The 12,573-nt window shown below is 46.8% G+C and overlaps 1 protein-coding gene across 1 annotated transcript in view; it reads right to left on the bottom strand.

Moving 5' to 3' along the window:
* Window positions 1-12,573, bottom strand: part of TNFSF12 (TNF superfamily member 12) — a 53,989-nt gene that overhangs the window by 15,435 nt on the left and 25,981 nt on the right. Inside the window, exons 9-10 of the mRNA XM_058180366.1 lie at window positions 7,460-7,989; window positions 5,761-5,854 (exon numbers count right to left, since the gene is read on the bottom strand). Of these exons, the coding sequence (XP_058036349.1) occupies window positions 5,761-5,854; window positions 7,460-7,989 (624 nt within the window). The remainder of the gene's footprint in view (window positions 1-5,760; window positions 5,855-7,459; window positions 7,990-12,573) is intronic.

Genomic DNA, 12,573 nt, shown 5'->3' with positions numbered 1-12,573 from the left:
AAACAATTTAAGAAAGCCCCGCGCGAACAAACAAATATGTTTTCAGTTCGCGGCGAAAGGTCCGAAGGTCAGGTATTTGGCGTAAACCAGGGGGAAGTTCGTTCCAGAGTGTGGGAGCCCCCACAGAGAAGGATCTTCCCCTGGGGGCCGCCAGCCGACATTGTTTGGCGGACGGCACCCTAAGGAGTCCCTCTCTGTGAGAGCGTACGGGTCGGTGGGAGGCATGTGGTAACAGCAGGCGATCCCGTAAGTACCCAGGTCCCAAGCCATGGAGCGCTTTAAAGGTGGTAACTAGAACCTTGAAATGCACCCGGAAGGCCACAGGTAGCCAGTGCAGTCTGCGCAGGATTGGTGTTACATGGGAGCTACGTGAAGCTCCCTCTATCACCCGTGCAGCTGCATTCTGGACCAACTGAAGCCTCCGAGTGCATCTCAAGGGGAGCCCCATGTAGAGAGCATTGCAATAATCCAGGCGAGAGGTAACGAGAGCATGAGTGACTGTGCACAAGGCATCCCGATCGAGGAAGGGGCGCAACTGCCGAACCAGGCGAACCTGGTGGAAGGCCCTCCTGGAGACGGCCGCCAAATGATCTTCAAGCGACAGCCGTGCATCCAGGAGAACACCCAAGTTGCGCACCCTATCCTTTGGGGCCAATAACTCGCCTCCAACAGTCAGCTGTGGCTGCAGCTGACTGTATTGGGGTGCCGGCATCCACAGCCACTCCGTCTTGGAGGGATTGAGCTTGAGTCTGTTTCTCCCCATCCAGACCCGTACGGCCTTCAAACACCGGGACAGCACCTCGGCATGTGCTACTCCCATGTGCTACTCCCATTATGGCGAGCCTATGGCACACGTGCCACAGGTGGCAAGGGTAGCCATATCGGTGGGCACGCGAGCTCAGCTCCGGTGGGACCGGAAGTTGGCAAACGGACCATTTTCGGCCTCCCCAGACTCCTAGAAAGGCTCTGGAGGCTGGGGACAGCAAAAAAACAGGCCTTTTGGTCCCACTGGAAGTTGGCAAACGGGCCATTTCTGGCCTCCGGAGGGCCTCCGGGTGTGTGGGGAAGTCCGTTTTCGTCCTCCCCAGTCTCCTAGAAAGGCTCTGGAGCCTGGTGAGAGAGAAAAACAGGCCTACTGGGCCATCGCGTGCCAGAAGCAGGGGGAGTGTGTGTGTGGGGGGGTCGCATGCGCATGCACAGGGGCAGGGCGCATAGAATTATGGGTGTGGGCACACGCACACACCACCCCCTCCCCCATCCTGGCACGCAATGGCAAAATGGTTAGCCATCACTGTGCTACTCCGTATTTATTGCACCTTTCCCTTTTTAATGTCATGGTGTTTTTTCAAAATGGCGTTTTGTATTTTAATTTTTGGGGGAATTGAAAAAAATTATAAAATAAAATTAAATCATGGTATTTAACTGACAACATGAACAAAGCCCTCTGCATGTGCTCAGGAACACTGTCTTCTCCTTTATGGCTGCTGTGAATCCTCTCAGGTTGAGCCCAGCACAGGGAATAATAACCCCTTAAAACCATATTTCTCACGGTTACACGAACTTTGTATGACCATGGTATTCTTTTTTGACCCCAGTCCAGTCTTTTATTTATTTATTTTATTTATTTATTTTGTCACAACAATATATGTAGGTATCATACAAAAAGATTATATAGTATATATAAGCATATATATAGGAAGAAGAAAAGAAAAAAAAACAATAAGACAGGAACGGTAGGCACGTTTGTGCGCTTATGCACGCCCCTTATGGTCCTCTTAGGAATGGGGTGAGGTCAATAGTAGAAAGTTTTTGGATAAAACTTTTAGGATTATGGGAAGAAACCACAGAGTCAGGTAAAGTATTCCAAGCACTGATGATTCTGTTACAGAAGTCATATTTTCTGCAATCTAGATTAAAGCGGTTGACATTAAGTTTAAATCTATTAGTTGCTCTGGTATTATTGCAATTAAAGCTGAAGTAGTCTTTAACAGGAAGGCTTTCTTCAAATCCCAGAATTCCCCAGGCCGACAAGGCTTTCCCAGAATTCAGCCTGGATAGGACAAGAACTAACTTATTTTTTTGATCGGGTAACTTGCTTAATAGACGGTGGGAACGCGGTCGACATAATATACCTTGATTTCAGCAAAGTGAAAAATTACCCACAAGCTAAATGAATAAGCCGGTTAAAATGTGGGCTAAAAAATGGCTGGACAATTCAATACAGGTAGTCCTCGACTTACAACAGCCCGTGTAGTGACCGTTGAAAGTGACAACGGCGCTGAGAAAAGTCACTTGTGACCGTTTTTCCCTACTTAACGACGGTTCCAGCATCCCAATAGTCACTTGATCACCCTTCAGAGGCTTGGCAACGCATTCATATTTACGACGGTTGCGGTATCCAGGGGTCATATGCAGAGGTTGGTCTTCAGAGGTGGAGATTAGCAGTACCCACCCAACTACCGTGTCCTATTTAGGCACGGTTTTGTGGCCGGGCGCATGCGCAGGCGCCAAACTGGTAGCAACAAAATGTGGGAGAAAAAAAACCCTCCAGGCTTAAAGTTGCCAAGGTTGGAGACCCCTGCTGTAGATGGCTGACACAAGCCACAGTAACCTCACCCCAGCCCCCCCCCCCAAAAAAAATATTTAAACTCTGCAAAATTGCAAAACCTGGCCCAATTTGTGCTAAACGACCTGCTCCGTTTGATGAAAATTCATTTGATGTTTAAAACTTTCTTCCAGAGACAATATTGGAAGCCCTGTGGTTGACAGTTTTTTTCCCCACAGGCCTTTGTTGAACGTCACAACTCCGGGAGGGCTGGGTACACACAAGGACACAACGTCCTTGTCTTTAACTCTCACTTTCACTTCCCCACTTCTTCACCCGGTGAATTTTTGCTCCTGCGCTCGGATTCGCTCTGTTGCAAAAGTTTAGCTGCCTGGATTTGGCACGCGCGAAATTTGTCGCTTTTGAGGGTGCGTGCAATTCTTGGTTGTGTGTGTTTGCGTGGGGTGTTACAGGTTGGGGTTCGTGATCGAAAAAGAGTTTGGGGGGGGGAGGGACCCGCAGAGGTGGCTCCATTGGTGTCAAAGACAGGGCTGGCATTGACTTGGCCTCCTTCTGCAAGACTGTTGAGAGGAGAATAACAGAAGGGTAAGAGAATAAAAAAAAAGAAGATAATAACAGAAGGATAAGGGAATAACAAAAGAATAATAATATAACAGAAGAATATGAGAATAAAAGAATAGAATAACAGAATAACAATAACAGAAGAATAGAAGAACAGAATGAGAGAAGAACAGAAGAATAAGAGAAGAACAGCATAGAAGAACAGAATAACAGAATGAGAGAATAACAGAAAAATAATAGAATAACAGAATCGAATAACAGAATAACAGAATAACAGAATAGAATAACAGAAGAATAGAATAACAGAATAACAGAATAACAATAACAGAATAGAAGAACAGAATAACAGAATGAAAGAATAACAGAAAAATAACAGAATAACAGAATAGAATAACAGAATAACAGAATCGAATAACAGAATAACAGAATAGAATAACAGAATAACAGAATGAGAGAATAACAGAAGAATAACAGAATAACAGAATAGAAGAATAGAATAACAGAATGAGAGAATAACAGAAGAATAAGAGAATAACAGAACAGAATAACAGAATAACAATAACAGAATAGAAGAACAGAAGAACAGAATGAGAGAATAACAGAAGAATAACAGAATAACAATAACAGAAGAATAGAATAACAGAATGAGAGAATAACAGAAGAATAAGAAAATAACAGAATCGAATAACAGAAGAATAGAAGAATAAGAGAATAAAAGAATGACAGAATGAGAAAATAACAGAATAAAAGAATAACAGAAGAATAATAGAATAAAAGAATAACAGAAGAATAATAGAATAAAAGAATGAGAGAAGAATAAGAGAAGAATAAGAGAATAACAAGAATAGAAGAAGAGGAGAAGAAGAAGTAGAGAAAGCAGAAGAATAACAAAATAACAAAAGAATGACAGAATGGGAGAAGAAGAAGAGAATAACAGAGTTGGAAGGGACCTCGGAGGTCTCCTAGTCCAGCCCCCTGCTCAAGCAGGAAACCCTATCCCATTTCAGACAAAGGGTTGTCCAATCTCCTTTTAAAAACCTCCAACGATGGAGCACCCACAACTTCCGGTGGCCAGCTGTTCCGCTGGTTAATTGTTCTCCTCGTTAGGAAGTTTCTCCTTCATTCCCAGCTTGCTTCTCTCCTTGATGGGTCTCCATCCGCTGCTTCTTCTCCTGCCTTCGGGTGCTTTGCCGACGGGCACCTGTTAAGTCGGCACCACGCCGTTGGGTTGCCTGGGTCGACACCGATTGTGGTTCCTTGCACTAATGTTGTGGTATCTGTTCTTTTACCCAGTCTGCTTTTAATGGCATGCCTGTTTTTTACTTTTATTACATTATAAACTGCAAAGATTTGTCCCGGCTCTGAGGTTTGATAATAGAATCAAATAACAAAACTTCCCCTAATTAATAAAAAGAAGGACTTTGGGGGGACATATTGGCAGTTTTCCAGCATTTGAGGGGCTGCTGCCCCAAAGAAAGGGGGGGGGTTTCAAGCTATTCTCCAAAGCACCTGAAGGCAGGACAAGACGCAACGGATGGAAACTCATTAAGGAGAAAAAGTGAGAAAAATTAACCAGTGGAACAACTTGCCACCAGAAGCTGTGGAGGCTCCATCACTGGAGGTTGTTAAGAAGAGACCGGACAACCATGTTAATCGGGGATGGTATAAGGTTTTTTTTGACTGAGCAGGGGGTTGGGCTAGATGACCTCTAAGGTCCTTTCCTACTCGTTTTATTCCATTCCATTATCGCGGGAACAGAAGTTGCGAATGCTCCAACCCTGGAGGTTTTGAAGAAGAGCCCGGATATCTATTTGTCTGAAATGGTTTAGGGTCTCCTGTTTGAGCAGGGGTGGGGTGGGGGTGGGCTAGAAGACCTCCAAGGTCCCTTCCAACTCTGTTATTCGGTTATTTGAGTTTGTGGGTGTGGGTGGTAAGACCTTACTTGGGCTTAAATTGACAGACGTTACTCAGACATGGTGCCGGATTGAAGCCACGACATGCGCGGGGCAGTCCCTGTCCTAAACACACCCCTATACACAAACACACACACAATGTAGTAGACAATGCTAAGATATATTTTCTCTATGTTGTTCCTTCAAAGTACCCCCCTTCGCCTCCGTCCGAGCGATGGCTTAATTAGCCGGCACTATCAGCTCTGGCAGCAAAACAGCAAGCGTCTGCCAAGTGTCTCTGTTATCTCCCTCAACGCCGATGAGTCAAACAGTACTTCAGCTCTTAGTTAAGCAGTTGATTTGCCTGCTACGAAGAGGCATAGCAGCCCTTGCTGCTTTTATATCCTGTGGGGTGTGGCTCCATGACTCAGCACTTCCTAGGCCTGCCCCACCCCTGCTTCTGTTGTTCCCGCCTCTCCTGCCTATGAAACTTAGGGTCCAGCCAGGCCTGATTGCCATCAGCTGGGTCTGAAGGTGTGGCCTGGGGGGAGGAAAGAGTCAGGGGACGGAGGCCTCGTTATCTCCTCCACCTGGCCTGCCTCTGGCTCCTGGAGCTGAGCCAGGGAAGCCGGTGCTCCGGAGGTAAGTCCTGACGGCCCTTCCCCCTCACTTTCCAAGTCACTTTCTGGCAGGGGGCCCGGCTCGGGGGGGGGCCCGCAGACACAACAACGATCTACTCACTGCGGGGACGTGCGAGCAGGTCCTGAGGTGTCTTCCCCACATCCCTTGTCCGTCTCGTCCTTCGCTCGGGGGGCACCGGGCCACCAACATCCCTCTGAAACCAAAAGAAAGACCTCAATCGAACGTCGGCGCGTTCGGGAACGGCTGAATTTCACCCCTGCCTCTGGCGACCTTTAACAAGATGCACAGAGTGGGAAGGGACCTTAGAGGTCATCTAGTCCAGCCCTCCACCGCCACTCACTTGAATTGAAAACCTTCCGATCAGCGACGTCCACGATTCGCTTAAACGACCGCGTGATTCATTGAACGACGGTGGCCAAAAAAAGGCGACAAAACGGGGCAGAACTCACTTAATTTAACCGCCTCGCTTAACCAGGGGAATGTCGGCTCTCTCGAATGGCGGTCGTAAATCGAGGACCAGCTGTATCTACCTCCTACCGCACAGAAGGAGCAGAGGGAGTCCAGAAAAAGTTGGCCGTTCTTTTTGGGGAAGTGTCTTATTTCTGGCCCTGGAGAGAAATTTTGCACCTGGGGAGGATTAGAAGCGGCTTCCGGCGTGAATGAAATCTATTTGTTTGTTTTTAAAATTTATTTTATTTGTCTTCCGAAGCACCAGAAGAGAAAGTTTAAAAAGAAAAAAAGAAACTGGAAGGAGATAAGGAAGACGAGAACTGGCTGGTTTTGAGGGCTCCTTGATTTTCTGCTGGCTACGTGCCGCTCTTAAAACACGGACAGTGACTTCCCTCTGCCCATGTGCAGAGTGTTTTTTCCCCTCATTCTCTCCCCCACTGCCTCTTTGCATTCTGAGGGTGGGAGATATATTAGAGCAGGGGTCTCCAACCTTGGCAACTTTAAGCCTGGAGGACTTCAACTCCCAGAATACAGAATACAGAATTCTGGGAGTTGAAGTCCACCAGGCTTAAAGTTGCCAAGGTTGGAGACCCCTGTATTAAAGGGCTTAAGGATATCATTCATTTTACGGAATTTGCAGAAAAGAGAAGAATCTGCCCATTCCGCCAAAATCAAAGAAACGGAGAGACAAATAATTGTGCAATAATAATAATAATTTTTTTTGGTTTCCTTTTTCTCGTAAGGTGTAAGGGGAATTTTAAAAAAAACGACGACGAACGGGAAATGTAAAAGCACCTCATCTGAAAGTTTGCAGAGTTCGCGAAATAGCAGGAGGACAAGTGAAATCCCACCCCCCCCCCGCTTTAAGATCTTTCCCCGTCCCATTCAGAAAAATGCCCCCCTCCCTCTCCCCCCTCCACAGGCTCACTTGGCCCCCCAGGACCTCTCCGTCCCCACATTTCTGGGAAACGGGGAATTTTAAGTGAAGCCAAGATAAACTTGGCTCGCAGCAAGAAAATACGATTGGCTGTCCAAAGCCCCTTTTGGCTCCAAGCGACTGTATCAGATTCCACCTCCCATCTTATTCCCCCCCCTGCCGCCGCCGCCGCCCTCCCTGGCCGGCTGGGGATGATGGGCGGATTTGCGATCTTATTCTCTGGGGGTGCCTTATGGATCCTGAACTGGGTTTCTGCTCTGCAAAATCCCTTTCGGGGCACGACCGAAGATGTATTTAATATCGGTCCAGAACTGCACAAATGGGGAAGGGGAATGTCAGGGGCCCCTCTGGAGCCCCCAAGGGCCGAGGGGCCCAACCCGCCTTTGGCAGAGCCTCCCCCTCCTCTCCTACCTGCCGTGAGTCGGGGGCCTCCCGGTTGTCGTCCGTCCCGGTGGCCTGGCACACCCCTTCTCTCCGCAGCGCCGCCAGCTCCTCTCTCAAGCTTTCCAGACTGGCTTGGATGCTGAACAGCACGAAGAGACAGGCCAGAAGACCCACCGCCAGGACCCCCACGACGGCCCAGGGGGTTGGGGGGCGCTGCTGCCTCAGCCCCCAGGAATCCAGCCCCGGGAAGGGGCTTAACACCCCCCTCCAAATCTTGACAGGCATCGTTCTTTCCGCTTTCTTCCCCGAGCTAAGCTTCTCCTTGGGGGCTTCTTGCCCCACAGGGCCCAAATCTGGGACCCCCCGAGTCCCCAAAAGTGGAGGGCTAGGCCCCCCCAAATTGGCCTCCCAGATAATTCTAGGCTTGCAACCGCAGCCTTCGCCTAGGGGGGTGCCCGGTTTAGGGCTAGGCTCCGCCGCAGATCCAGAAGGGTTTGCGTGGCAAGGGTCCCCCGAGGGGTCAGGAGGACCCCCAGACATGACCGATCTCCCCTCCCCACCCCCAAGTCACCGCCTGGCAGAAGGAACCAGCAGCATCTGGACTCTGGCGTCTCCCGGCTGCAGAGCTCTGGTTGTGCCCGCAGCACCGCGTGGGTGGGTCTCGGGTGCCTACTGCAGCAGGGGAAGGGGCCTCTCCTGCCTGCCAGCCCACCCACCCCGAGGCCTTCCTCCCTCCTCAGCTTCCTGGCCCGAGAGCAGACGAATGGGTTGCCAAAGTAAGCCAAAGTCAGATTGTGCAAGGGATTGAGGAAGCTGGGCAGGAGCCGTGGAGGGGCCAGGCATGCCCGCCCTGTCTTGGAGAGCGGCCAAGTGCCGCCACAACCTTCCAGGCTAGGCAAGGGCCTGGCTGGCTGGCTGGCTACCCCAGGCGTGGCCGCTTCCCGGCACCCAGACCTCGGGATCAGCTGATCCCGGAAAGCCAGATTCCCAGGACTGCTGCCAAGGGAAGGCTTGGATCGGTTCCCTCGGAGGAGGAAGGCGGCTTTTGCGTGTCCTTTCCCAGTGGTTTCGAGAAGCCAATCGGCCCGGGTGTGGTGGGGGGGGTGTCCTGACCGCTGCCCCCATGGCACGTCCCAAGGGGATGGTTGGGAAATCAACAGAGCTCACGGCAACCTAGCAGGCCTGGAGAGAAGCAGAGGTGGCCGGCCACAGGGGGTGGAAGAACAGAATTGGAAGGGAACCTTGGAGGTCTTCTAGCCCAACCCTCCCCCGCTCCCTGCTCAAGCAAGAGGACTCTATATAGCATTTCAGGCAAACTGCTCTCCAGTAATTTCTTAAAAGCCTCCAGCGTGGGAGCGTCCGCAACTTCTGGTGGCAGGTAGTTCCACCAGAAGGTGAATTGTCCTCACAATCGGGAAATTTCTCCTGAATTCTACATCTGTTGCTTCTTGTCCTATGGGGGGGGTTGGACTAGATGACCTACAAGGTCCCTTCCCTTATTCTTATTCTGTTGGCCTGCCTTCTGGTGTTTCGGAGAACAGGTGGACCCCCCCTCTTCTTTGGGGCAGCCCCTCAGATATTGGAAGGCTGCTACCAGGTCACCCTTAGTCCTTCTTTTCACTAAACTAGACAGCCCCAATTCCAGCAACCGTTCTTCGTATGTTTTATCCGCCAGTCCCTTAATCCTTCTTATTGCTCTTCTCTGCACTCTTTCCAGAGTCTCAGCATCCTTTTTTTAAATATCGTGGCAACCAAAACTGGATGGAGTATTCCAAGTATGCCTTACCAAGGCACTAAAAAGTGCTATTAACACTTCACATGATATCTATCCCCATTGTGGTTCCCTTACTCTCTTCTGATCCCCTTTCTCTGCAATCTCTCCACTCTAGGGGATAGGAGGAAATAAAAAAACAGGCATGGGGAATTCTGGGGTCTTACCAAGGCATTAAAAAGTGCTATTAACCCTTCACACGATATGTAGCCCCATTGCGGTTTGCTTATTCTCTTCTAATCCCTTCCTCTGCAATCTCTCCACTTTAGGGGGTAGGAGGAAAAATAAAACAAGCATGGCTGACTGGGGATTTCTGGGGTCTTACTAAGACATTATAAAGTGGTACTAACGTGATATGTATCCCCATTGTGGTTTGCTTATTCTCTTCTAATCCCTTCCTCTGCAATCTCTCCTTCTTAGGAGGTAGGAGGAAAAATAAAACAAGCTGGGAAATTCTGGGGTCTTACTAAGGCATTATAAAGTGGTACTAACACGTCACGTGATATATATCCCATTGTGGTTTGCTTACTCTCTTCTAATCCCTTCCTCTGCAATCTCTTCACTGTAGGGGGTAGGAGGAAAAATAAAACAAGCTTGGCTGACTGGGGGTTTCTGGGGTCTTACTCAGGCCTTATAAAGCGATATTAACACTTCACATGATCTTGATTCTATCCCTCTGTTAATGCAGCCTGGGATTGCATTGGCTTTTTTGGCTGCCACCGCAGGGCCCAGGGTTCAAGTCCTGAGTTCCTGGGAATTTCATCCTGCCCAGCCTGGCACGGCACTAATTGGGAACGATGGGCTTTGTGAATCTTCCCTTGGAGGGCTACGGAACAAGAGGGGAGCTGCCTTTTTAAGAATAACAGCAAATCTTGTCGCTAAATCTGCCCAAACAGCACCTTTTACATTTCGACCGAGAGCCACAGTGGAGCGTGAAATTTCCGTCGCTAAGCAAGACATTTGTTAAGTGAGGTTTGCCCCATTTCACGACCCTTCTTGCCACGGTTGCTAAGCGAATCCCTGCGGTTGTTAAGCCGGTCACGCGGTTGTGTGAAAAACAGTCGCAAGTCCCTTTTTTTTCATCGCCCGCTGTAGCTTTGAACGGTCACTAAGTGAATCGCCGTAAGTCGAGGACTACCTGTGTTCCATTTCCAAAGAGTTAGGGAAGATCAGTTATTATTGTGGGTGTTTTTACTGATTGGAGAACAGCCATTTTTGGGAACATTTCCCCCTCCCTTCTTGGCTGCAGGGCGAGGAAAAACGATGAGTTTTATTTTTAAAAGAAGTTATTGGGAAAGTTTTGGTTGATATATATTTTGTATATAGAGATATAGAAATATAGAGATATATATAAACATCCAGCATGCAAAAAGAGAAGTTTGGGACCGGACGGAAAAATCCCCAGTTCTGCTCAAAAGTACAATTATTTTGCAGGGCAATTTTTTTAATACGTTTTGTGAGGAAGCCCTCCTGACCCCATAAGCCACCGCTGCCCCCCCCCCCCGCTCCCCATCTGGAAGATCCCAGCCACGTTGGCTGGGATGATGGGACTTGGGCTTCTCTTGGAGGCGGAGGGGAGGAGTTGCCAGAAATAGCATAGTGGTTTGGTTTTTCTTTCCATTTTCTTTCTTTCTTTCTTTCTTTCTTTCTTTGCTTCTTTTTCATTTTCTTTCTTTCTCTTTTTCTTTCTTTTTCTTTTTCTCTTTCTTTCTTCCTCTTCCACTTTTTCTTTCTTTCTTTGCTTTTTTCTTTTTTTCTTTCTTTCTTTCTTTTTTTTCTTTGCTTCTTTTTCATTTTCTTTTTCTCTTTCTTTCTTCCTCTTCCACTTTTTCTTTCTTTCTTTCTTTCTCTTTTTTTCTTTGCTTCTTTTTCATTTTCTTTTTCTCTTTCTTTCTTCCTCTTCCACTTTTTCTTTCTTTCTTTCTTTCTTACTCTTTTTTCTTTGCTTCTTTTCATTTTCTTTCTTTTCTCTTTTTCTTTCTTTTCTTTTCTCTTTCTGTCTTCCTCTTCCACTTTTCTTTCTTTCTTTCTTTCTTTCTTTCTCTTTCTTTTCTTTGCTTCTTTTCATTTTCTTTTCTCTTTCTTTCTTTTCTTTTTCTTTCTTCCTCTTCCACTTTTCTTTCTTTCTTTCTTTCTCTTTTTTATTTGCTTCTTTTCATTTTCTTTCTTTTCTTTTCTTTCTTTTCTTTCTTTCTTCTTTCTTTCTCTTTTTTCTTTTCTTTCTTTCTTTCTCTTTCTTTTCTTTGCTTCTTTTCATTTTCTTTTCTCTTTCTTTCTTTTCTTTTTCTTTCTTCCTCTTCCACTTTTCTTTCTTTCTTTGCTTTTTCTTTCTTTTCTTTTTTTCTTTTCTTTCTTCCTTCCTTCTTTCTTTTCTTTCTTTTCTCTCTTTCTTTCCATTTCTCTTTCTTTCCTTTCCTGTCCTTTTCTTTTTCCTTTCTTTTTCCTTTGCTTCTTTTTCATTTTCTTTTTCTCTTTCTTTCTTCCTCTTCCACTTTTTCTTTCTTTCTTTCTTTCTTTTTTCTTTGCTTCTTTTTCATTTTCTTTCTTTTTCTCTTTTTCTTTCTTTTTCTTTTTTTCTTTCTGTCTTCCTCTTCCATTTTTTCTTTCTTTCTTTGCTTTTTTCTTTCTTTCTTTCTTTTTGTTTGTTTGTTTCTTTGCTTTTCTTCCTTCCTTCTTTCTTTTCTTTCTTCTTTTTTTCTCTTTCTTTCCATTTTCTCTTTCTTTCCTTTCCTTTCTTTTTCCTTTGCTTCTTTTTCATTTTCTTTCTCTTTCTTTCTTTCTTGCTTTTTTCTTTTTCTCTTTCTTTCTTCCCCTTCCCCTTTTTTCTTTCTTTGCTTTTTTCTTTCTTTCTTTCTTTTTCTCCATTTGTTTCTGTTTCTTTCTTTCTTCCTTTCCTTTCCTTTCCTTTCCTCTCCTCTCCTTTCTTCTTCCTTCCCTCCTCCCCTCCCCTCCCCTCCCCTCTTTCCTTTCCTTTCCTTTCCTTTCCTTTCCTTCTCTTCCTTCCTTCCTTCTTTCTCTACCCACTGCCAGGAGTTGGATCCTGACTGGCTGAAGGTTGACTCAGCCTTCCTTCCTTCCAAGGTCAGTAAAATGAGGACCCAGATGGTTGGGGGGGGGTGGCAAGAGGCTGACTCTGTAAACCGCTTAAAGAGGGCTGTAAAAGCACTATGAAGTGGTATATATAAGTCTAAGGGCTATTGCTTGGGAAGGAAGGAGGGAAGGAAGGAAGGAAAAGCGAGGGAGGGAAGGAAGAGAAAAAGGCAAGAAGAAAGAAAGAAATGAAGGAAGGAAGGAAGGAAGGATGGGAAGGGAGGGAGGAAAGAAAAGAGGAAGGGAGGAAGAGAAAAAGGCAAGAAGGAAGGAAGGAAAA

Source organism: Ahaetulla prasina, chromosome 4 (genome assembly GCF_028640845.1).
Source record: "Ahaetulla prasina isolate Xishuangbanna chromosome 4, ASM2864084v1, whole genome shotgun sequence".
Taxonomy (NCBI): Eukaryota; Metazoa; Chordata; class Lepidosauria; order Squamata; family Colubridae; genus Ahaetulla; species Ahaetulla prasina.
The sequence above is the reverse complement of the archived record's forward strand: the minus strand, read 5'-3'. Positions and strand labels throughout refer to the sequence as shown.